This window comes from Microcaecilia unicolor, chromosome 7 (genome assembly GCF_901765095.1).
Source record: "Microcaecilia unicolor chromosome 7, aMicUni1.1, whole genome shotgun sequence".
NCBI lineage: Eukaryota > Metazoa > Chordata > Amphibia > Gymnophiona > Siphonopidae > Microcaecilia > Microcaecilia unicolor.
In genome coordinates this window covers 308,694,834-308,720,773 of record NC_044037.1, presented here as the reverse complement: position 1 = coordinate 308,720,773, position 25,940 = coordinate 308,694,834, and the positions used below count along the sequence as shown (strand labels likewise).

Here is a 25,940-nt window from a genome sequence, read left to right as displayed (position 1 = left end):
GTTTTTTCTTTATTGAGTTTTAGTTTGAATGCCATTGCCCAGGAGTCCATGATGTTCAAGCTGATCTTGATCTCGTTGGTGATTTCTGATGGTTTAGATTTGAAAGGTATGTATATTGTGACGTCGTCTGCATACAGAAAAGGGTTAAGGCCTTGGTTGGATAAGGACTTGACTAGTGGGGTCATCATTAGGTTGAAGAGGATGGGTGATAGGGGTGATCCTTGTGGTACTCCTCAATCTGCTTTCCACGGTGATGAGATGTTTGAGTTTGACTTTACTTGATATGTTCTTGTAGTTAGGAAACTCTTGATCCAGTTAAGTATGTTTCCTCCAATCCCGAACTTGTCTAGTAATCTTATTAGTATATTATGGTCTACCATATACAGTGGGGGAAATAAGTATTTGATCCCTTGCTGATTTTGTAAGTTTGCCCACTGACAAAGACATGAGCAGCCCATAATTGAAGGGTAGGTTATTGGTAACAGTGAGAGATAGCACATCACAAATTAAATCCGGAAAATCACATTGTGGAAAGTATATGAATTTATTTGCATTCTGCAGAGGGAAATAAGTATTTGATCCCCCACCAACCAGTAAGAGATCTGGCCCCTACAGACCAGGTAGATGCTCCAAATCAACTCGTTACCTGCATGACAGACAGCTGTCGGCAATGGTCACCTGTATGAAAGACACCTGTCCACAGACTCAGTGAATCAGTCAGACTCTAACCTCTACAAAATGGCCAAGAGCAAGGAGCTGTCTAAGGATGTCAGGGACAAGATCATACACCTGCACAAGGCTGGAATGGGCTACAAAACCATCAGTAAGACGCTGGGCGAGAAGGAGACAACTGTTGGTGCCATAGTAAGAAAATGGAAGAAGTACAAAATGACTGTCAATCGACAAAGATCTGGGGCTCCACGCAAAATCTCACCTCGTGGGGTATCCTTGATCATGAGGAAGGTTAGAAATCAGCCTACAACTACAAGAGGGGAACTTGTCAATGATCTCAAGGCAGCTGGGACCACTGTCACCACGAAAACCATTGGTAACACATTACGACATAACGGATTGCAATCCTGCAGTGCCCGCAAGGTCCCCCTGCTCCGGAAGGCACATGTGACGGCCCGTCTGAAGTTTGCCAGTGAACACCTGGATGATGCCGAGAGTGATTGGGAGAAGGTGCTGTGGTCAGATGAGACAAAAATTGAGCTCTTTGGCATGAACTCAACTCGCCGTGTTTGGAGGAAGAGAAATGCTGCCTATGACCCAAAGAACACCGTCCCCACTGTCAAGCATGGAGGTGGAAATGTTATGTTTTGGGGGTGTTTCTCTGCTAAGGGCACAGGACTACTTCACCGCATCAATGGGAGAATGGATGGGGCCATGTACCGTACAATTCTGAGTGACAACCTCCTTCCCTCCGCCAGGGCCTTAAAAATGGGTCGTGGCTGGGTCTTCCAGCACGACAATGACCCAAAACATACAGCCAAGGCAACAAAGGAGTGGCTCAGGAAGAAGCACATTAGGGTCATGGAGTGGCCTAGCCAGTCACCAGACCTTAATCCCATTGAAAACTTATGGAGGGAGCTGAAGCTGCGAGTTGCCAAGCGACAGCCCAGAACTCTTAATGATTTAGAGATGATCTGCAAAGAGGAGTGGACCAAAATTCCTCCTGACATGTGTGCAAACCTCATCATCAACTACAGAAGACGTCTGACCGCTGTGCTTGCCAACAAGGGTTTTGCCACCAAGTATTAGGTCTTGTTTGCCAGAGGGATCAAATACTTATTTCCCTCTGCAGAATGCAAATAAATTCATATACTTTCCACAATGTGATTTTCCGGATTTAATTTGTGATGTGCTATCTCTCACTGTTACCAATAACCTACCCTTCAATTATGGGCTGCTCATGTCTTTGTCAGTGGGCAAACTTACAAAATCAGCAAGGGATCAAATACTTATTTCCCCCACTGTAACTGTTCTCCACCATATTACTAGTAATAGAGATCTTGAGAAGATGTTTAAAATTTTTTTTCCCATACATCAGGTTCATAAGTACACCCTAAGAGACCCTCCCAGATAAAAATATATATAATAGGTGGGGAAAGTTGTTGTACCAAGGCTCGATAGAATGTAGAAATACAACCCCACCCACTACTCCCATTCACCACCCACTCCAAGAAAATCTCCTCATGTGCTAAATTTGTAAGGGCCTTTCTGCGAATAAATTATGAAACTTGTCTATAATGAAAGAAATCCGTAGGACCCAGCCCAAATTCCTCCTCCCGAACCCTGAGAAATTTGTTGACTGTTAAGAATCAGATGTACGGTACTATATTTCTTTGGAACTACAAAATAAATTGAATAATGTTGGTAAGTGTTTTGCCGACTGCTGCCGGTGTTATTCCTGGATATTCAATTCCGGGCTATGTCCGGGCTTCAGCACTGAATACCCAATTTACGCGATGCAGGCTAACAAATGGCCATGGGTTGCTGCATAAAGATAGGACTGTGTTTTATGCGGTCCCCCTGGCACTTAACCAGCCAAGTGCCAACTCTGCCTCTAGAACGCTTCCAGAGTAGCCGGCTTTCACTTAGGTGCTAACTAGTAATTTTTAGCAGCTATAACTGGTTAAGTGCTACTGAAAATTAATGGATAGCCCTGTACAAGCAATTTAACCAGTCAGCAGCCATTTCAGGCCAGTTAAATTGTTTTGAATATCGACCAGTAAATGTTTTCACTTAATTGTGATATTTATGTATTGTTTTAATTTTATAAAATGTTTTATTGCAACTTGCTTAGATTACATATATAACACAGGATATAAATGTGATAACAAAATCAATCAAAAAAGATATATATACATATATAAAACATAGTTAAATCATATAAAAGTTAAATAAATCTTGATAGGTAACATTAAGTGCATCTTCATTATCTGCAATGCATTAACTGGGGCAATTCTATAACTAGCTGCCTCCAACTGGGCACCCAGAGGGCCCGTGGTAAGAGCCTACTCTATAAAGGAACCGAAGCACTTAGGTTCCATTATTGAACAGTAGCAATCATGCTTAAACTCAGACACTCGCACTTATGCAAGCCATGGAGTTGGTGTTAAGTGCGTGTGCCTAACTATGTCAGGAACACATGTAACTAAGGACCCACCTATCACTCCCATGCTCCACCCTTGTAAATGTATGCTGTCTAAGTTAAGTGGGTATTTGCAGACCACCACTTAGGCACAAAAGTTACTATTCTACAAATGTATGTGCGCAGCAATGGAAATTTTGGCCAATAACACACAGTAATCGGAAATTTTCATGTAGTTTAGTAAAAGGAACTCTGAGAGCACATTATATAAAAGTGATTCTTACCATGGGGATCTTGAGAGCACTAACGTAGAAAGAGTGAATCTCCCAGTAGCAGCAAATGTTGTAAATAAATTTAATCAGTCGATGGATCCAGAAAACACTTGCAATTACTAAGATGAAAATTAGAAATCCATTGCTCTGTATTCTGTAAAATAAAACAACAAAATCAAAAAGCCGTTAATGTGCTGAGAAACAGCAGCAACTCTGGCGTTACTTAAACAGTAACATAGTAATATGGTTTCCCACTGCAAATAAAGACACGCACGGTCCATCTAGACTGCCCAATAAGGCAGCCAGAGCCACACCTGCCACTCCATGCAGATTACACTCTGTCATGAGGGGCATAGAATCTACCATTGAACGAGTCAGGCAAAATGCCCAGGGCTGCCCAATGATAGGGGCCACCTGAAGATGACCTCTCCCTTCCTCTCCATGTCCAGGACTGGCATCTGTAGCGCATTACCAGCATAGGCTGTGGTGAAAGTGGCCTCTCTCTGGCCAGCAGAGCCTTTCTTTTGTGTGTCCGGCCCCAACTACCTGTGGCTGGGACACACAGAGGAAAGGCACTGCATCTTTTTAAAGACTGTTTTGCCCATTTTGTTCAGACTATAGAACAAACTTGTCCATCATACACAATTTACACTTCTGAACATCATGGACTCCTGGGCAAACTCATTCCAACTGAAACTGAACACTGAAAAAACACACTGCCTGATCTTCTCGTCTCAACATAACAACTACAAACCCGCAACCTTAAATACCCCAGGACACACAGAAGAAGGAAAACCTTGACAACAGCTCTACACAAGACTGTGTGTCGCCAATAGGCGTCCTCAGGAGCAGTTCATATCGCCACCGCTGAGCAATGACTACTCTGTTATCAACAATAAAAACCAATATAGGAGTAAATGTTAACATTATATCAACACCTATCATTGATCAATCTACATAAAAATGTTTTATCATATTAATAAAACACACTGTCCATCATATGCAATTTTCGGCACATCCTGATCAGGATGGAAAAAGCAGAACTCAACTGCCAAAGAATGCTGAAGCATGTGTATTCGGGCAGTTCTTAAATAAAGACTATTGCCCAATTACTGCATTACGTCATTACACGGATTTAACACCAATTACCTAAATCATTTCACTTCCATCCATTCTACTTCTTTATTAAGCCCAAACAGATGAAACGTTTACCAGGTGAAGATCATTCGCTGTTGTATTTTTAACACTTTTTGTGAAATGTTGCCACCACAGGACAAATGAACATGTATCAAAACTGAAAATCTCAAATCCTGAATAGAGTGCTTCATTTCCATCCAATGGCTAACAAGAGGCGCATCTGAGCGACATTTTCTCCAATCCTCAATTTAATTTTCTACTTGTTTGTCTCACATACCATTTGCCACAGGGGCATATTATAACATACACTACCCCTTCAGATAAACAATTTACTTGATTTTCTAAGTAAAATGTCTTTGGCCTATGCTGATTGAAAAGAGCATTACCTTCTATATCATATTTACAATAGCTACATGATGAACAAACATTAAAACCTCCCCCATCGCTGGTTTCCCTCAATTGACTTCGTGTTAATGACATTAATTCAGCTAAATTACATCCTCTTCTATAAGCAAATTTTGGTCTCTCCTGAAAAACAGAATGTACCTTCAGAATGTCCCAATATTTAACAATCGCCATATATAATGCTAACATCTGAGAAGCATTATACCGAGGGCGGGACCAAAGCTGAGAGAGAAGGGAAGGCTGAAGCTGAGCTTGCTCGCCTTTCACTGCTGCCAGGTCCGAGGTAAGATGAGTTTTAAATTCTGAGCAGCAGGAAGGCGAGGACAGAGGGCTGTTGTGGGAGAAAAGGGCAGGCAGGTCGGGCTGGCTGGAGTTGGAAGAACTGGAACCGAAGGCGGGTTAAAATATTAGGGGTGCTCGAGCACCCACAGCACCCACGGAGTCGGCGCCTATACATTATAATGCTTTTGTATCGCTCCATGGTGCGACCGCTTCTCGAATATTGTGTTCAATTCTGGTCGCCGTATCTCAAAAAAGATATAGTGGAATTAGAAAAGGTGCAGAGAAGGGTGACAACAATGATAAAGGGGATGGGATGACTTCCCTATGAGGAAAGGCTAAAGCGGCTGGGGCTCTTCAGCTTGGAGAAAAGACGGTTGAGGGGAGATATGATAGAGGTCTATAAAATAATGAGTGGAGTGGAACAGGTAGACATGAAGCATCTGTTTACACTTTCCAAAAATGGTAGGACTAGGGGGCATGCGATGAAGCTATGAAGTAGTAAATTTAAAACAAATCGGAGAAAAATTTTCTTCACGCAACGTGTAATTCAACTCTGGAATTCATTGCCAGAAAATGTGGTAAAGGCGGTTAGCTTAGCAGAGTTTTAAAAAGGTTTGGACGGCTTCCTAAAGGAAAAGTCCATAGGCCATTCATTATTAAATTGGACTTGGGGAAAATCCACTATTTCTGGGATAAGCAGCATAAAATGTTTTGCACTTTTTTTGGGATCTTGCCAGGTATTTTTGACCTGGATTGGCCACTGTTGGAAACACAATGCTGGGCTTGATGGACCTTTGGTCTGTCCCAAGTATGGCAATACTTATGTACTTATGCTCATACTTAAAATAATTATGATCTATCACTAGCGCTGCCATGTCTTTAATTAATTTTTGATGCGGTAGCGTTAATCCTGTTTGATGCAAATACTCTGATATAACAGATTTGGCACCCTCCTGTAGTATATTAGTGTACAACGCATTAACGTCCAGTGAGACAAAAATAATGGGTGTGTTCTCCGGTATCAATGTATCATTCAATATACGTATTAAGTGTGTGGAGTCTCTTATTTATGAAGTGATTTCTGGAACAAATTCCTGTATATGAAAGTTAACGTATTGGGATAATGGTTCAAAGAGGGAATATTTCCCTGATACAATTGGTCTACCTGGGGGGGGGGGGGGGGGCAACATGGATTTGTGGATCTTAGGAATAAAATATATCATGGGGACCCTTGCAGATTCATTATAAAGATATCTGGATTCCTTAGACGACAAAATACCATCTGTTGTCGCTTGTCCTATTAATTTTGCTACTTGCTCCTTATAAGCTTCAATAGGATCTCCTGATAATTTCCGATAATACTTAACGTCTGTTAATTGCCTTTCTGCTTCTGCCTGAAACATAACTTTATCCATAATAACCACGCTGCCCCCTTTATCCGCCCTACTGATTACTAGGGATTTATCACTTTGTAACTGTTGTAACGCTTGTTGCTGATGTCTAGTTAAATTGTGAAATACTTCATTTTGATTAGATTCAAGAGCCTGGAATTCGATCATTACTAATTGCTGAAATGTCGCTATGACTGGATCACATTGTGCAGGGGGAATCCATTTAGATTGACACTTAGAAAATTCTGTAAGATCACCATCTTTCATCCTGTGATCCTTAAAAAAACAAATTCAACCTTAATTTTCTAAAAAATCAATATAAATCCAATCGACTATTAAATGGACATATCGTGTAGAGGGCACAAAAGATAATCCCAATCTCAAAACTTCCAATTGAACATCGGACAATTGTTTAGATGACAAATTATACATTTCCATTAACGAATCCTTGCCCTGTCTGCGGGGTTTGTTGGTTCTGCATGCTGCTCTAATAGACTTGACTTTAACATCTGAGGCTGTCATAGAGGCTGGTAAGTCATATTTTATTCACATCGGGGCCCTTTTACTAAGCCACATAAGCGTCTACGTGAGCCCAACGTGCACCAAACGCGTGCCAAAATGGAGTTACCGCACAGCTATCACTTGGCTCTTGCAGCAATTTCATTTTCGGCATGCGCTCGATAAGTGCGGCTGAAAAATCATTTTTATTTTTGCCCGCGTGTACCGGACAAGCGCCAAGTGGCATTTGGCGTGCATAGGCCATTACTGCCTGGTTACCATGTGAGACTTTACTGCTAGGTCAATGGCTGGCGGTAAGGTCGCAGATCCAATATGGATGCGAGGCAATTTTGATTTTGCCACACATCCATTTTTGGCAAAAATTTACAAAAAGGCCTTTTTTTTACAGGCGCACTGAAAAATAGTTCTATCAAGAAATTACAATTGTTGCAAAATACCACAGTCAGACTACTATGCCATGCAAGGCAGCATGGCAGAGTATCCCAGCTAGCTTTCTGATACCATTCTTATCAGCTGTTCCTGGCGAATTCTTCAGCGAACTAACTAGTATCGTTAACATTAGCTGTTTCTGCCGTTTTTTTCCTTTAGTCATTGAAATCAAAACCCTCAACAGTTCCTGCCAGCTCCTGCTGGTATTTTCTCTTTCTTTTCCACTTTTCTAGCGGGCTCTTATATATCTGGTGAGTGGCAATTTCTCCTTTCAGTTAGCTCTCGGATACCTTTCTTCTCAGCTGTTCCTGCTGGTTTCTTTTGCTAGCCTTTTCTTCTAACACTCTCAAGCCTCTATCATTCTGCCGTTTTTTTTTCTTTTGCAACCGTGCTGTGAAAGATTCTCGTCCTCACTTTCTCCTCCAACGGCTCGTTTCGCAAACTTTTTCTTGCTGCTTCAGGAAGAAAAGCTTTCATGCTGAATTATCCTAGGACGATTTCTAGCCTCAAGATGGCCGCAGTTTTTTTTTAAACACTTTGTCTTGGTGTCAACCAATAAGCACTCGATTTTAATTTAAAGGGCCAAGCTCTATTAAAAAAATGCTTTCCATTCAATGCTTTTATTCATGCCCTCTGGCGCAATGGTATTGTATTGAAAAATAAATCTCTGTTCTTTTTCCCAGAGCTGTTTTTTAACATCCCCTCCTCTCTTGCCCTTTTGGATTCTATCTATCACCATGAAGCCCATTTGTTCAAACGTGTGTCCTTTCTCTATACAATTTTGTGCCATTGGGGCTTCCAATCTTCTATGCAGTATCCCATGTTTATGCTCAATTACTCTTGTCTTAAATTTGAGGGATGTGTGTCCAATATACAATTTACTACATGGACATCTGCAAGCATAGATCACATTGGTAGAGTCGCAGTATACTGGGACCTGTATTTGTTGTTGCCCACTTTGCCAGGTCAGTATCGATCCCTCAATGATGCTAGGGCATATACAGAATTTCCCACATCTTTTATGATAGACCAAAACCTCCTCCTTATCAGTCCATACATCTGAATTACACAGTAACATAGTAGATGACGGCAGAAAAAGACCTGCACGGTCCATCCAGTCTGCCCAACAAGATAACTCATATTTGCTACTTTTTGTGTATACCCTACTTTGATTTGTACCTGTGCTTTTCAGGGCACAGACCGTATAAGTCTGCCCAGCACTATCCCCGCCTTTCAACCACCAGCTCTGGCACAGATTGTATAAGTCTGCCCAGCACTATCCTCGCCTCCCAACCACCAGCCCCTCCTCCCAACCACCAGCTCTGGCACAGACCGTACAAGTCTGGCCAGCACTATCCCCGCCTCCCAACCACCAGTCCCGCTTCCCACCACCGGCTCTGGCACAGACCGTATAAGTCTGCCCAGCACTATCCCCGCCTCCCAACCACCAGCCCCGCCTCCCGATCTCGACTAAGCTCCTGAGGATCCATTCCTTCGGCACAGGATTCCTTTATGCTTATCCCACGCATGTTTGAATTCCGTTACCGTTTTCATTTCCACCACCTCCCGCGGGAGGGCATTCCAAGCATCCACTACTCTCTCCGTGAAAAAATACTTCCTGACATTTTTCTTGAGTCTGCCCCCCTTCAATCTCATTTCATGTCCTCTCGTTCTACCATCTTCCCATCTCCAGAAAAGGTTCATTTGCGGATTAATACCTTTCAAATATTTGAACGTCTGTATCATATCACCCCTGTTTCTCCTTTCCTCCAGAGTATACATGTTTAGTTCAGCAAGTCTCTCCTCATACGTCTTGTTGCGCAAATCCCATACCATTCTCGTAGCTTTCTTTGCACCGCTTCAATTCTTTTTACATCCTTAACAAGATACGGCCTCCAAAACTGAACACAATACTCCAGATGGGGCCTCACCAACGACTTATACAGGGGCATCAACACCCCCTTTCTTCTGCTGGTCACACCTCTCTCTATACAGCCTAACAACCTTCTAGCTACGGCCACCGCCTTGTCACACTGTTTCGTCGCCTTCAAATCCTCAGATACTATCACCCCAAGATCCCTCTCTCCGTACCTATCAGACTCTCCCCGCCTAACACATATGTCTCCCGTGGATTTCTATTCCCTAAGTGCATCACTTTGCATTTCTTCGCATTGAATTTGTAAATTAGTATTTCTTATATATGATATCATTAGATTTTGTTCTCTTAATACGTCATGTGTTTGTAGTATGCTCCAATGTTTTTTAACTATGGCTGCCACTCTCTCGGATTGTTTAGTATATTTCAGAACAGTTGATTCTTAAATCCTTCTCTCTATTCCCTCTGAGTAAGCTTCTTTTCGTAGACTATTATTTATCTAACGTAAACAGTATTATTTTTAACTCTGTCATCTTCACAGATTCCTCTTTATTTATTTATTTGTAGCATTTGTATCCCACATTTTCCCACCAATTTGCAGGCTCAATGTGGCTTACGTTTGCTATAATGGCGGATGCCATTTCCGGGTAATAGAATTCATATGGTATTGCATTAGTGTGCGGACATACATGTTAAGAAATATACAATGGAATGTACATGGAACATAACATAAATGGAGTAGATCATGGTAGAGAGGAATACAATAAGGTATTCATGAAGTTTTCTGAGGTATGAAATTGGATTGTAACATACATTAGGTCATCTACTATATAAGAGAGCCTATTCGACATGAGGTAGTGCTTGATCTTTGGTTATGTGAAAAAGGTTTCGGTTTTATGTAGAACGTGTATAGTGTTATTATTTAGTATTTAAGATGAATGTTTATTGTATGCCTTTTGAAAAAGATCTGTCTTCAGTAGGCTTCTGAAGATAGTTACATCTTGCGTTGTTTTTATGGCCTTCGGTAGTGCGTTCCATAGCTGCGTGCAGATGTAGGAGAAACTGGTCGCATATGTGGATTTATATTTTAGCCCTTTGCAATTAGGATAGTGGAGATTGAGGTATGTTCATGACAACATTTTTGCGTTTCTAGTAGGTAAGTCTATGAGGTCTGACATGTAGGTCGGGGCTTCCCCGTAGATGATTTTGTGGACCAAGGTGCAAACTTTGAACGCAATTCGTTCTTTTAATGGTAACCAGTGTAGTTTTTCTCTTAGGGGTTTGGCGCTTTCGTATTTCGTTTTCCCAAATATGAGTCTGGCTGCTGTGTTTTGAGCAGTTTGAAGCTTCTTAATGATTTGTTCTTTGCATCCGGCATAAATGGCATTGCAGTAGTCTAGATGACTTAGTACCGTTGATTGTACTAGGCTACGGAATACTTCCCTTGGGAAGAAAGGTTTGATTCTTTTAAGTTTCCACATTGAGTAGAACATTTTCTTTGCTGTATTTTTCGCATGGTCTTCAAATGTGAGGTTCCGATCAATTGTGACTCCCAGAATTTTCAGGTTGTCTGAGACCGGAAGGGTGTAATCTGGTGTGTTTATAGTATTTGGTTTGTTTGTGCTGTATTGTGATGACAGGATGAGACATTGAGGGGCATAATCGAACGGAAACGCCTATCTCCATGGGCGTTTATCTCCGAGAACGGGTCCGTGAAGGGGCGGGCCGAACCGTATTTTCGAAAAAATGGACGTTTTTGAGCTTGGCGTTTGTTTTTTTTTAGCGATAATGGAAACTAAAAACTCCCAGCTCAAAAACGTCCTAATCCGAGCCATTTGGTCGTGGGAGGGGCCAGGATTCGTAGTACACTGGCCCCCCTGATATGCCAGGACACCAACTGGGCACCCTAGGTCAGTGCGGTGGACTTCAGAAAAAGCTCCCACATGCATAGCTCCCTTACCACGGGTGCTGAGCTCTCAACCCCCCTCCCCCAAAACCCACTACCCACAAATGTACAACACTACTATAGCTCTTAGGGGTGAAGGGGGCACCTACATGTGGGTACAGTGGGTTTTGGAGGCCTCCCATTTACCAGCACAAGTGTTACAGGTGGGGGGTGGGGGATGAGCCTGGGTCCACCTGGCTGAAGTGCACTGCGGTACCCACTAGAAGTGCTCCAGGGACCTGCATACACGCAGGCCTCTAGGACTTGTTACTGCTGTATAACATTGGCACACCAGTTTACACCTGAAGACTAATCTCTCCGAAAACGTCCTTTATTGGAATAAGCACGCTTACTCACAGTTAACTGCAGATACCACTGGCCCCACCACTGGCAACGAGTCTCCCTGGTAGTGAGATTAGCAGGTCAGAGCTGGCAGAATGCTGTACAATGCCCTCTTTCAGCCACATTCAAGGGAAGAACTAAGTTCTCTAATGTGGCTAACACATGGAAGGGATCTAAAACTGGCTTACAAAAATGGCCACTACCTCATGGACTACCGGAAACAAAACAGGGCACACTCTGACCCAGTAGGCAGCGGGAAAAGCACTATGGGAGAAGAGCCTACCAACTACCAACATCGTGAGACTGTAACAGAAGCTAATGAAATCACGGAGCCCAATACCCTACACCCACCACAATGCAATGCTGATGTGACCCTGTACTGCACCCGAGAGCCACATCTGACCCAGGGAAAAGCTGTGAGAGGATCGAACACATTCTGCTGTCATGATGGTGGGTACGGCATTTGAGGCTGGCATACAGGCTGGAAAAAAAAGTTTGTAAAGTGGGGTTTATTTTGGTGGGAGGGGGTTAGTGACCACTGGGGGAATCCGGGGAGGTCATCCTCGATTCCCTCCAGTGGTCATCTGGGCAGTTGGGGCACTTTTTTGGGACTTGTTCGTGAAAAAAAAGGGTCCATAAGTAAAAGTAGGGCCTCCGCAGACTTGACTGGAGGAGATATAGAGTGGATCCAGCTTTTGCCTATTTTCTCCATCCATGTGCAGTTTTTCTCCTCTCTTCTCTTTCCCTCATCTCCATCCATGTGCATCTCCTTCCTCTGTCTTCCCTCCACTCCATCCATGTCCAGCATTTCTCCTATCTCCCCTCCCCTCCATCCATGTGCATCTCCTTCCTCTGTCTTCTTTCTCCTCCATCCATGTTCAGTGATTCTTCTCTCACCCCTGCCATCCCCTCCATCCATGTACAGCAATTATTCACTCTCCCCTGCCCTCCTCTCCATCCATCCATGTACAGCAATTCTCCACTCTCCCCTGCCCTCCCCTCCATCCATCCATGCCCAGTGAGTCTCATCTCTCCCCTCCCCTCCATCCATGTCCAGCTATTCTCCTGTCTCCCCTGCATCCATCCATGTCCAGTGCAATTCTCCTCTCTCCCGTGCCCTCCCCTCCATTCATCCATGTCCAGCAATTCTCCTGTCTCCCCTGCCCTCCCCTCCATCCATGTCCAGTGATTCCCGTCTCTCCCCTGTCTTCCCCGCCCATCCATTTCCAGTGATTCTCCTCTGGCCTCCCCTCCCATCCACGTCCAGTGATTCTCCTTTGCCCCCTATCCTTCCCTCCCATCCATGTTCAGCAATTTGCCCCAGCTCCCACCTGCTTCCCTTTTCAGCCCCCGAGTTCCACTCTTAGCCCCCTTCTCAGCTGAACCAGACCGGACTCAAACTGCTGCCCCAGGAACAGTCACTTTGCATTGTATATCTCATCACTTGCTATCTCCTGACAAAGTCAGAAACAGACAAATGCCATTACCTGCTGCTGCAGACACTGGGCGGTAGAACTGCATTGGGCAGTGTTATTTTGATGTGATCACTTGGGTATTCGCTGTGATTCACTATCTTGTTTGCAAAGAGGATGTCATAATCGATGCAACTAATAAGGAAAGTGCTGAAGGTAACCACAAAGATAAATTGTCTGCAAATGAAGAACAGAGAGGAAGGTAAAATAAAGATGCTCAGGCCTGCATGTGAGCTATACAAGAAATGAATAATTGTACACCATGTCCCAGAACAGCACGCACATTTTCAAGAAGACAAGTATATACACACAGAGGATAATTTTAGAAAGATTTTCTGCATATACACCTTAATTCTATATGTGGCTGAAAAGAGTGCACACAAATTTGGCCACGCACCCAATTTATTTGATATACAAGTCAATTAGCACTGATAATCAATTATCAGAACTAATTGGCATTAATTTAAAATTGTACGTGCCTTTTTATGCGCAGATTTGAAAAGGGGGTGCGGCCATGGGTGGATCAGGGACATTCCTGGAATTTGCACGTAGTGTTACAGAATAAGGGATATCTGCACCTAATGTAGGTGTGAGAATTTACACCAGGTTTCAGTCGGTGTAAATCCTCGTGCCCAAAACTGGGCGCAGATCCCAGCACCCAACTGTGAGCACAGTTTATAGAACAGCGCTTAGTACTAATTTTATTTATCAGAATTTAGTCCATAATGCATGTTCTTCGTGTGGAAATTGCCTTTTATACTGCTGTTTGCAGCTATACATGTGTCAAGAAAAAGTGTACTTTTCTGCACACAGCTCTTCCCTGGGTTATAGTTTGGGTGAAGCTGCAAATGTGCATTTACATGCATAGAGCTCACGCATACATTTGTGCCTTCTTTGGAACAGGTGCAAATTTTATGCAGGTTAATCTGTTCATTACTGAATTGTCTCTTAAAATTTAAATTACTGTTAAAAACATATTTGTTTGTGCAGGCCTTCCCATATTTATCCATTTCATTTTAAACCAAACTATTTGTCTGCAGATCCATTGACAGCACCACCCTTACAAAATCTTTTTCTTCTTTACATATCCTCCCCCCCCCTTTTTATGTCTTAGTTGATAAAGATGTTAAGATATTAATGATATTTTAGTATCTTAATTTTTTTTGCAGATTTTCTATTATTGGTTTCTTTCCTTATCTTCTCTCCACATCACTCCCGATGTCTGGGTATTTGCCCTCCTACTAAGAGATGATATATGGATAAGTGCTGGGATGGATTACATTAATTTATAGGAACTACTATAGGGAGAGAGACCTAGATAGGATTTATTCCCTTAGATGATGAATATTACCAGCCTAAATGTGGAGGGTGGCCACTGTGACGCTGATTTTTAAAAAGGGTTCTAGGGGTGATCCGGGAAATTATAGCCCAGTAAGCATGACATCAGTGCCGGGCAAAATAGTGGAAACCATTATAAAGAATAAAATTACAGAACACGTAGACAAACATGGTTTAATGGGACAGAGTCTGCATGGGTTCAGCTGAGGGAAGTCTTGCCTCACCAATTTGCTTCACTTTTTTGAAGGCATGAATAAACATGTGGATAAAGGTCAGCCGGTTGATGTAGTGTATCTAGATTTTCAGAAAGTTTTTGATAAAGTTTCTCATGAGAGACTCCTGAGAAAATTAAAGAGTCATGGGATAGGAGGCAAAGTTCTGGTGTGGATTAGGAATTGGTTATTGGCCAGAAAACAGAGGGCAGGGGGGTTAAATGGTCTTTTCTCTCAATGGAGGAGGGTGAACAGTGGAGTGCCACAGGGGTCAGTACTGGGACCAGTGCTAGTTAACATATTTGCAAATGATATGGAGATCGAAAGGACGAGTGAGGTAATTATATTTGCAGATGACACAAAACTATTCAAGGTTGTTAAAACAAGTGAGGAATGTGAAATATTGCAGGAAGACCTCAGGAAATTGGAAACTGGGCATCCAAATGGCAGATTAAATTTAATGTGGACAAATGCAAGGTGATGCACACTGGAAAGAATAATCCGAATCATAGTTACCTGATGCTAGGGTCCACCTTGGGGGTCAGCACCCAAGAAAAAGCTCTAGGTGTCGTAGATAATACACTGAAATCTTCTGCTCAATGTGTGGTGGCCAAAAAAGCAAACAGGATACTAGGAATTACGGAAAGGGATATGAGAGTCGTTCTACCTCCAATGTACACCGCCTACAAAAGTTGTCTCATTGGATGGTATCAAAGACTAAATAAACTTGAAACTTAATCATTTTACATAGTAACATAGTAGATGACGGCAGAAAAAGACCTGCACGGTCCATCCAGTCTGCCCAACAAGACAACTCATGTGTGCTACTTTTTGTGTATACCCTACTTTGATTTGTACCTATGCTCTTCAGGGCACAGACCATATAAGTCTGCCCAGCACTATCCCCGCCTCCCAACCACCAACCCCGCCTCCCAACCACCGGCTCTGGCACAGACCGTTGCATACGTTGCATCAATCTGGCGTAACAGTAGGCACCTAAATGTGACAGTGTACAAAGGGAAAGGCCTGTTAAAGATTATTTATTTGCTGCATTTGTATCCCACATTTTCCCACCTATTTGCAGGTTCAATGTGGCTTACATTATGTTGCAATGGCAATCACATTCACAGAATAAGAAGTTCAGATTATATTACAAACTAGTAAAAAAGGCCCGTTTCTGACACAAATGAAACGGGCGCTAGCAAGGTTTTCCTTGGAGTGTGTATGTTTGAGAGACTGTATGTTAGAGTGACTGTGTGTGAGAGTGAATGCGTGTGTGTGTGTGAGAGAGAGTGAATCTGGGTGCGAGTGTGTCTGTGAGAGAGAGAGTGTGTGCGTGAGAATGAGAGTGTGTGCAAGTGTGTATGTGAGACAAAGTGTGAGAGTGTGTTTCACACAGATACAGTGTGTGCAAGAGAGAGAGAGTGTGTGCGTGAGAATGAGAGTGTGTGCAAGTGTGTATGTGAGACAAAGTTTGAGAGTGTGTTTCACACAGATACAGTGTGTGCAAGAGAGAGAGAGTGTGTGTGAGACACAGACTCTCTGTGAGACTGAGTGTATGAGACCAAGAGAGTGTGTGACTGTGTGACACATAGAAAGTGAATGTGATACAGTGCGAGACATAGAGTGTGTGAGAGACAGTGTGTGAGAGTGAGAGAGAAAAAGACATTGACTGTGAGAGAGAGAGACTGTGTGAGAGTGTGTGTGACACCCCTCTCTGGTGTCAGGCCCCCCTCCCTCTCCCTCTCTGGTGTCAGGCCCCCCCCCCCCCCCCCCTCTCTCTCTGGTGTCTGAGCATTACTGTGCAGGACGCTGAGCTCTGGCTGTGCTTCAAGGAACTGACAAATCCTATTTAATAGAATGCACCTCCAACATTCTGAAGCCGAGAAACCTTGTGTGGTTGGTCACTTCTGCTTGTGACGAACCCGGAAGTGCGTGATGTCAATTCAGGAGATGGACAGAGAGAGCAGGAATGCCTCAGCCATGCAGTCAGCTTCAGAATGTTAGTGGTGCGTTTTATTATATAGGATAAGGTGCATAAGAAAATTAGGTAAAACTAGAAGTAGATAAATAGGTAATTCATAACATAGATGAGAGCAGGACAAGATATAATGTTCAATAATGAGAATACGATTAAAGTAATCAAATTAGGAGAGTTCAATAAAGTTAGTTTTGGTGTAGTTTAGGAGTTAATTCATTATGGAGGATTCTTTTTATAAGTCTCTTTGAACAAGTTAGTCTTTAGTAGTTTCCGGAAGGTTGTCAAATCATGCGTTGTTTTTATGGTATTTGGTAATTCATTCCATAGTTGTGTGCAGATGTAGGAGAAGCTAGATGCATGTACAGATTTATATTTAAGTCCTCTACAGTTGGGATCGTAGAGGTTTAAGAAAGTGCGTGATGAACTTTTGTTATTTCTTGCTGGTAGGTCTATTAGGTCAGACATGTAAGATGGGGCCTCTCCATAAATGATGTTATGAACCAAGGTGCAAATTTTGAATGCAACTCGATCTTTTAATGGGAGCCAATGTAATTTTTCTCTAAGGGGTTTGGCACTTTCATATTTCGCTTTTCCGAATATGAGTCTGGCAGTGGTGTTTTGGGCAGTCTGGAGTTTCTTAATGGTTAAGATAAAGGCCAAGGCAGAGAACCTCACATTTTGTAAGAAAAAACAGTAAGAGGAACAGGAGGCTGCTTTGGTAGATGGCATAGATGGGCAGACTGGATAGGCCTTATGGTTTTAGCTGCCTTCTTTTTTTATATGTTTCTATGGATGGTATTTGATATACCCCCTTTCTGTGGGTACAATCAAAGCGGTTTACATGTTATATACAGGTACTTATTTTGTACCTAGAGCAATGGATTGTTAAATGACTTGTCCAGAGTCACAAGGACCTGCAGATGCATAAGTGGGAGACCCTCCTGTAGCCTGCCCATGTTCTTCCTTTACTATTATTATTCTTTCCAGTTTTTATATTCCACCTATCCCTTTGGTTTTAGGAATATTTTTCTTTAAATTCCTTTACAAAATAGCATAAAATAGCCACTTTTTTAGGATACTTCATAAAGGTACCTTGTTAAGAAAGTACCCCACGCTATGTCCAGGAAGAGACATACACACAGCTCCACCACACACATAGACATGGAGATGTATTTTCAAAGAACTTAGACTTACAAAGTTACATAGGTTAATATGGAACTTTGTATGTCTAAATGCTTTGAAAATGAGTCCCATGGAGGGGCATAATCGAACGGGGCGCCCAGGTTTTCCTGAGGACGTCCTCACAGGATGTCCCTGCGAAGGGGTGGGGAAACCCATATTATCGAAACAAGATAGGCGTCCATCTTTCATTTCGATAATACAGTCGGGGACGCCCAAATCTCAACATTTAGGTGGACCTTAGAGATGGTCGTCCCCGATTTTCACCAATAATGGAAACCGAGGACGCCCATCTCATAAGCGACCAAATGCAAGCCCTTTGGTCGTGGGAGGAGCCAGCATTTGTAGTGCACTGGTCCCTCTCACATGCCAGGACACCAACCGGGCACCCTAGGGGGCACTGCAGTGCACTTCAGAAAAAGCTCCCAGGTGCATAGCTCCATTACCTTGTGTGCTGAGCCCCCCAAACCCCACAACTGTACAACACTACCATTGCCCTTGGGGATGAAGGGGGGCACCTAGATGTGGGTACAATGGGTTTCTGGTCGGTTTTGGAGAGCTCACATTTACCACCGCAAGTGTAACAGGTAGGGGGAGGGATGGGCCTGTGTCCGCCTGCCTGAAGTGCACTGCAGTACCCACTAAAACTGCTCCAGGGACTGCATACTGCTGTCATGGAGCTGGGTATTTTATTTGAGGCTGGCATAGAGGCTGGAAAAATTATTGAAAAATTTTTTAGGGTGGGAGGGGGTTAGTGACCACTGGGGGAGTAAGGGGAGGTCATCCCCGATTCCCTCCGGTGGTCATCTGGTCATTTAGGGCACATTTTTGTGGCTTGGTCGTAAAAAAAAAAAGGACCAAGTAAAATCGTCCAAGTGTTCGTCAGGGACGCCCTTCTTTTTTCCATTATCGGCCGAGGACGCCCATGTGTTAAGCTTGCCCCAGTCCCGCCTTCGCTATGCTTCTGACACGCCCCCGGGAACTTTGGTCATCCCCACGACGGAAAGCAGTTGGGAATGCCCAAAATTGGCTTTCAATTTTGCCGATTTGGGCGACCCTGAGACAAGGACGCCCATCTTCCGATTTGTGTCGAAAGATTGGCGCCCTTCTCTTTCAAAACTAAGCCTGATGGTAACCTATGTAACTTTGTAAGTCTATGTGCTTTGAAAATGAGCACCATAATCACATATGTAGATAGAGAGAGAAAGATACGCACATTAACTCGAAAATCTCTCCAATGAGCATGCAGGTAAAACCATTCTTCTGGTGCAGATTATATACCTGAAGACATCTGTTAAGGATATCAGCTTCTCAATCTCTCTAGGCTGGAGCCCTTCCTTACCAATAAGAAGAACCTCAGACCAGGGGTTCTTAATAAAGTGTGCAGAGTGCTCTGTTTTTCAGGACATCCACAGTGAATTTTCAGCATATATATTTACAAACAGACAGTTTCAAAACTAAATTCATTTGCCTAGTTTGGTCACCCAGACCATTAGACTTGTTCTGGCTCTCAAGGTCTACAGTTAAGAATGCTGTCATAAACCATCACTCAAATAAAAGTTTCCATGGCACCATGAGGATTTAAGCTGCATCTTGAGGCATCATTCCTCTATGTGTCCTAGAGTGTCACTCCCATAGGCGCCCTGTATAAGAGGCTTGGGGAGGCTAAGCCTCCCCAGCCCAATCGTGGACATCCGTTTTGTGACCCCCAGCCCGCCATCCGCGCGCATGTTATCTTTTTTACTTCCGTGGCAGCAACGTGACGTCGCTTCCATGGAGAGTACGGAGGTAAGCTCCGCCATGGCAGTGACGTCCCTTCCACGGAGACAGAGGTAAGCTCCGTCCCCTTTAGCCTCCCCAAAACAGTTGGCTACCGACCGTCTATGGTCACTCCCTAAGCTGACATTACTCCAGTTAAGAGATATCATTGGGATCTTGCCAGGTATTTGTGACCTGGATTGGCCACTGTTGGAAACAGGATACTGGGATGATGGACCTTTGGTCTGTCCCAGTATGGCAATACTTATGTACTTAACTATGTATACATACAAGATAATCAGTTCATGTACTATAGATTTTTTTTAAGCACTTACGCAGTTGTTACCATTTCCAACCACATAAGTTGTTTTGAAAATCACCCCTTATGTGCGTACATTTATGTCTGTTCTTTGGGGTACACACATTTTTTGATTTGTGCGCTGAGCAGTCAGTGCAGAATTTAGCACACAATGACCATTAGCATGAACCTGCCCCCACATGTACCACACACTAAAACCAGTCAGCACTGTAAAATTCCTATGTTGTTTAGTGTGACTTGGAGAAGGCTATGGGAGGAGATAGGATGCAGCCTGCCCTGACAGCTAGCACATGGCATGTTACCACACACTGTCAGGGCTTCTAATAGCGCATGTGCACAAAATACCACCTCCAAAAGTAGCATTATGTGCACATGTGTTACTGGTAGTCAGATAGCATGGCTGTTGTCCAAATCAAAAAAGACAACTGTGATTGCAAACACTATACTGATCCCCCCTCCTCCCCTCCCAATGTACTCCCTTGGATTTAAACAACTCCAAGACCAAATATGTCACCCTCCCCCACACCCTCTCTGGCACTTACCAGGGTAGCACCAATAGTCTAGATGAGGATGGTTCCTGCCCCGGCCAATACTCTTGCCCTGTTGCTGCCCAGGGCAAAATAGGGGCTAAAACCCCTAGCAGTAGACTCACAGGTACTACCACTGGGGGTCAATCGGCCAAATAAGGAACAACTGCCCCTATTTAGCAAATTGATCCTCTAGAGAGTCTAGGGGGTCATAGCTGCCATTTTGTACCCAGGCCACAATGGGATGGGAGTAGAGGGGGATCACTCCTGTTGCAGCTGCAAAACTACCAGAGATTCTACAGTAATTGCGGGGAGGCATGTGGGGGGGGGGGGGGGGGGGGGGGGGGAGGGGTGATGTGGTTGGGGAAGGAGTGGGCGGATGGGCATGGTGTTCATGATTGGGTTTGTCTTTTCAATTTGAACAGTAGCCATTTTAAATGCATGATCAGATGGTGCAATTGTGCTATGGTGATTTATGCAAAGTGGGTCAGCAGATGCTGGCCACACCCTTGACATTTACCACACAGGCTTTGTATTTACTGCACAGAAAAAGCAGATGTAAATCTCTGCGAATAATTATCTAATTCTAGTGTCTTCATGTAATTTAAGGGCCCTTTTACTAAAGCATGTTAATTTTTTGCATCTGCTTTTTCTGTGCAATAAGTACAAAGCCTGTGCAGTCCTAGCATCTGCTCTGTTTTTACCATAGAGTGCAGACACCTATTGCAAGGGCCAACTTTGCATACCTGCACACCCCACGCTGGATCTGCCCTCTGAAATACCTCTTCAAACAGTGGATTAACATATGTGTATACAGGCTCTACACGCAGATATCTATCCACATATCGAGTAAGGAAATTTTATAACAGGTCATTTCTGTTAGTAAAGCAATGCTTTACCTACACAAATGCCTTTAAATATTATTCTCATCTGGGTTCCAGAGTCTAAACCGACCCCCAGGAAGTAATTTAAAAAGTACGGGATAATGTTTAATTGGCATTGGGAGTGCTGTCGAAAGGTATGTTCAAGTTTTGAGTTTGATTTGTTGCAAGTATATAATGTCATAATATGCGTAAATCCTAATGGCAAATATTAACAAGGGTTCAATGAACATGTATTCCACAGTGGTGACCTACTGCGACGGGGGGCTATAAGAGCCAAAAGCCCCTTGCGCATCTTTGTTAGCAAGACATCAAAGGAGTGGGGCACTGTTGGAAGTTTTTTTTTTTTTTTATGACATAGCAGAGTTTGTTATGTGGGCGACCTTATGCTCTATAAAGGATTAAGTGGGTTAGAGATTTAATATGGGTAAGCACTTGTTGGAGTTTTTGCATAACGTTGGGATTGGAATGGGGTTGGGGTATAGGGAAGGGAAGGGTTGGGGGGAGGGAAGAGAAAGGGGGGGGGGGGGAAGAAAATGTATGGAATTACATGTTCAAGAAATGTTTCACTGTGATTTAACTGCTGTATTTGATGTTATTCCATCAATAAAATAGATTTAAACTAAAAGAGAAATGAAATCTTACCTACTAATTTTCTTTCCTTGAGTCTCTTCAGACCATTTACGATGAGTGGATATATGACCAGATGGGGAAACTGAGAACTACTGAGTGATATTCATATAAGGCAGCAAAGCAAGACAGGCTCTTCAGATCCGCAAATAGTGTAGAATGCAGAAAAAAAAACAACAGATTCCAGAGTAAAGCTCTCACAGGAAATATATTTAATAACACGAGTACCCAATGTGGCCCATGTTTCACCCTCAGGGCCCACTTTTCTGAAAAGGTCTGAAGAAGAATGAACTTTTTTGTACTCTGTGCTTTTTGGTGATTTAAAGGTTAGGGTTTAAAAGAGGTAAGGTAGGTTTATAGTTGTGTCTTCTAGACAGCCTCTAGAAGGCACAGCAGGGCCTAGTTCAGTTCATTTAAAAAAGAAGCAAGCTTTATTAACTAGCTTCCATAGGGTACAACCCTTTTCCCCATAGTTTTAAACTGAAACATTCTTCTAGAGGCACAAACTTAACTGTAACAGGCAAGTGTATTAAAAAGGATAGTAGCAGGGCATAAACTTTGTCTTAACAGAAAGTTACTTTCTGTTCTTGCCTAGAAGCGAGGTAGCAGTGCTACTGAACTGAATTAAGTGCTAATTAAGGTGTGAGGAAAATAGAATAGCTGCAAAGGTTACTAGGGCAATCTGATTACTCTTAAGCTTCAAAAGTACAAAGAGAGGAAAGGTCTCAGGAATCTTTCTTTCTAAGAAGCTCTGACAGCCCGATGATCAGAAGCCCCAGAACAGAGGGAGGATTGTGCCTGGGCATAGGAGAAACTTACATGGTAGTGAAGCCCTGCCCAGCACATCCCAGGATGCACTGGGCAGGGTGCCACCATTTTGGAGGCGGTACTGGAATGAGGAGGGAGAGCTACTTCCTCCTCCATTGTGTCAAAGTACGGGGGGTCAGGACCTCTAGACAACCAGGTGGGGGGAGGGCGCTAGACCACCAGGTGGGGACTGGAGCTCCACTGGAACTCCAGCCTGTCAGGGGGGTGGAGGGGATTGGGGCCCCTGTGGGGGTGGCATCGAGGTCGAGTTGGTCAAGAGAAGGGGGAGAGGCTGCAGATCTTCTACTGGGGATGGATGGGGGAATGCTAGCATACAGATGCATGCTGGACAGGGCTCCCCATTCCTCCCCAATGCTCCAAGCTGGTGTAGGGTTTACAGTGGTAGCAGCGCGCTAGCTTGGTGCACTGCCTGCTGAGCACTGGGGAGGAATACTACTGTCCCTGTTTAGCATGCATTTGCATGCTATTAGCATTTAGAGCAGGCAAGCACCAGTGACGTAGCCAGACCTATCATTTTGGGTGGGCTCACAGTTAGGATGGGTGGCCTCCTAAAACTCTCCCCCCCCCCCCCCCTTTGTCCTGCGTCTCTCTCCCTTTTCTCCAACCCTGGATCCAGTATTATCCCCCTGCCCATGGCCTGGCAGCCCTGCAGGTGTACCTCAGCATTTTCTCTGGGATGGCCTTCATTGTCTGCACTGCCACCACGATCCTGCATCTATCTCCCTATGTCCCAGCAGCAGCGGACCAGCGGTAGCGATTCATGCTGCCTCCTGCTTCGTTCTAACCCGGAAGCATCTCCTCTGCCGCGCGCCCGCGTCCTGCCCCAGCAGAAACAGGAAGTTGTAATAATGGGGGCGGGAGCGGCAGAGGAGATGATTCCGGGTTAGAAGTAGGAGGCAGCATGAATCGCTACCGCTGGTCCACTGCTGCTGAGACAGGGGGAGGTAGATGCAGGATCGTGCGGCGGTGGTCGGCAGCGTCTGGGAAGCAGATGCAGGATTGGAGATCAGCCTGCTCCCTCCGCTGCCGTTCTGATGAAGGTGCTCCACTGCTGGGTGGGCCTGAACCCAAACTGGGTGGGTTCGCCCCTGGCAAGCACATTGTTACTTGAACTACAACACACAGTATAAACAGATAGCCTCTAGAAGGCACAGCAAGGCCTAGTTCAGTCTTTATTCCCACCATCCTCCCCAACTCTCGACCATCCCTAGCACATCTCTTCATTTATAGTCTTAACTAATAGTCATTTTTTTCTAATTAGGATAACAAGAGGGGATTTTCATTAGAGTTTTAATTACATTTAATTACTTTCTGAGCAGTAAACACTAAATAAATCACACAATATACCATATCCCTAGTATCTTAAGAAGTTTAAACAACACAATAATACTAAGATGTAGATAGCAGTCCAGTAGCAACAGGGGTGCTATCCAGTCTTTTGCACTGAGTGTTACATGCATGTTTATCTCCCAGTTGGTGAGCGGTTATATGTGTGTGCTCGATGCAGAGAGCTCCTAGATCTCAGAGAATGAGTCCGTTCTCTTGAGGCTAGAGTAGCAGAGTTGCTGAGGGAGACAGAGAGGTACATAGAGGAGGCCTACAGGGATGTTGTAGAGAAGTCCCACATCCAGTGTGGCAGCTTCTGTGCTGCTTTGGAGAAGGGAGGATTCCTAAAAGTAGAGAATCACCCTGGAGAAGTAGGAACCAATTTTGCAGCTAGGACCTGCCCACTAGGGTTGAAATATCCTCTCGCAACGAGGATGTGTCTTTACGAGCTTCTGCCCAGATGTTATAGTTGGTGATTCAATCATTAGGCATCCTTCAAAGAATGGAAAATGGAAACGAATAAAAGAAAGTAAAAAGCAATATAAGCAGTGTCAAGCTAGATGCAAAGCACTGATAAAGAAGGCTAAAAGAAAATATGAAGAAAAACTTGCTTTTCAGGTATATCAGAAGCAGAAAACCTGAGAGGAAATCCATGGGACCATTAGATCTTGAAGGAGCAAAAGGGGCACTCAGGGAGGACAAGGCTGTAGCAGAGATATTGAATGAATTCTTTGCTTTGGTCTTTACGGAAGAAGATATAAGAGATCTACCTGTAACAGAAATGGTTTTCAAGGGTGACGATGAGGAGGAATTGAAAGAAATCTCAGTGAACGTGGCAGATGTACTGAGCCAAATTGACAAGTTAAAGAGTGATAAATCACCTGGACCAGATGGCACACACATCAGGGTACTGAAAGCACTCAAACATGAAATTGCTGATCTGTTGTTAGGACATGTAACCTGTCATTAAATCATCTGTAGTACCTGAAATGGGAGGTGGACAATGTACGCCAGTTTTTTAAAAGGGTCAAGGGGTGATCTGGAAAATTACAGACTGGTAAGCCTGATTTCAGTGCTGGGGAAAATAGTGGAAACAATTATAAAGAATAAAATTATGGAACACATATACAAACATAGTTTAATGGGACAAAGTCAGCACAGATTCAGCCAGGGAACATAAGAGTAGCCAGACTGGGTCAGACCAATGGTCCATTTAGCCTGGTATCCTGTTTCCAACAGTAGCCAAACCAGGTCACAAGTTCCTGGTAGAAACCAAAATCATGGCAACACTCCATGCTACCAATTCCAGGGCAAGCAGTTACTTCCCCATGTCTGTCTCAATAGCAGACTATGAACTTTTCCTCCAGGAACTTTCCCAAACCTTTTTTAAACCCAGATACACTATGCACTGTTAATACATCCTCTGGCAAAGAGTTCCACAGCTTAACTATTTGTTGAGTGAAAAATAATTCCTCCTATTTGTTTTAAAAGTATTTCCATACCTCACCAATTTGCTTCACTTGAAGGCATAAATAAATATGTGGATAAAGATGAGCGGTTGACTTAGTGAATATAGATTCTCAGAAAGCTTTGACAAAGCTCCTCATGAGAGACTCCTGAAAAAAGTAGAAAGTGCTTCTGTGGATTAGGAATTAGCTATTGAACAGAAAACAGCGAGTAGGGTTAAACGGCCACTTTTCTCAATGGAAGAGGGTGAATAGTGGAATGCCACAGGGATCTGTTCTAGGAATGGTGCTATTTAACATATTAATAAATGATCTGGAAAATGGAACGAGT

General features: G+C 43.6%; 1 protein-coding gene across 5 annotated transcripts in view; it reads right to left on the bottom strand.

Moving 5' to 3' along the window:
• The window catches only part of ATG9A (autophagy related 9A), a 110,812-nt gene that overhangs the window by 53,083 nt on the left and 31,789 nt on the right, over positions 1 to 25,940 (bottom strand). For 4 of the 5 annotated variants that reach the window (XM_030210019.1, XM_030210016.1, XM_030210017.1 and 1 more), the window contains exons 5-7: positions 19,091 to 19,155; positions 13,180 to 13,341; positions 3,379 to 3,520 (exon numbers count right to left, since the gene is read on the bottom strand). In XM_030210019.1, the coding sequence (XP_030065879.1) occupies positions 3,379 to 3,520; positions 13,180 to 13,341; positions 19,091 to 19,155 (369 nt within the window). The remainder of the gene's footprint in view (positions 1 to 3,378; positions 3,521 to 13,179; positions 13,342 to 19,090; positions 19,156 to 25,940) is intronic. The other variant, XM_030210020.1, reaches the window with a different exon arrangement.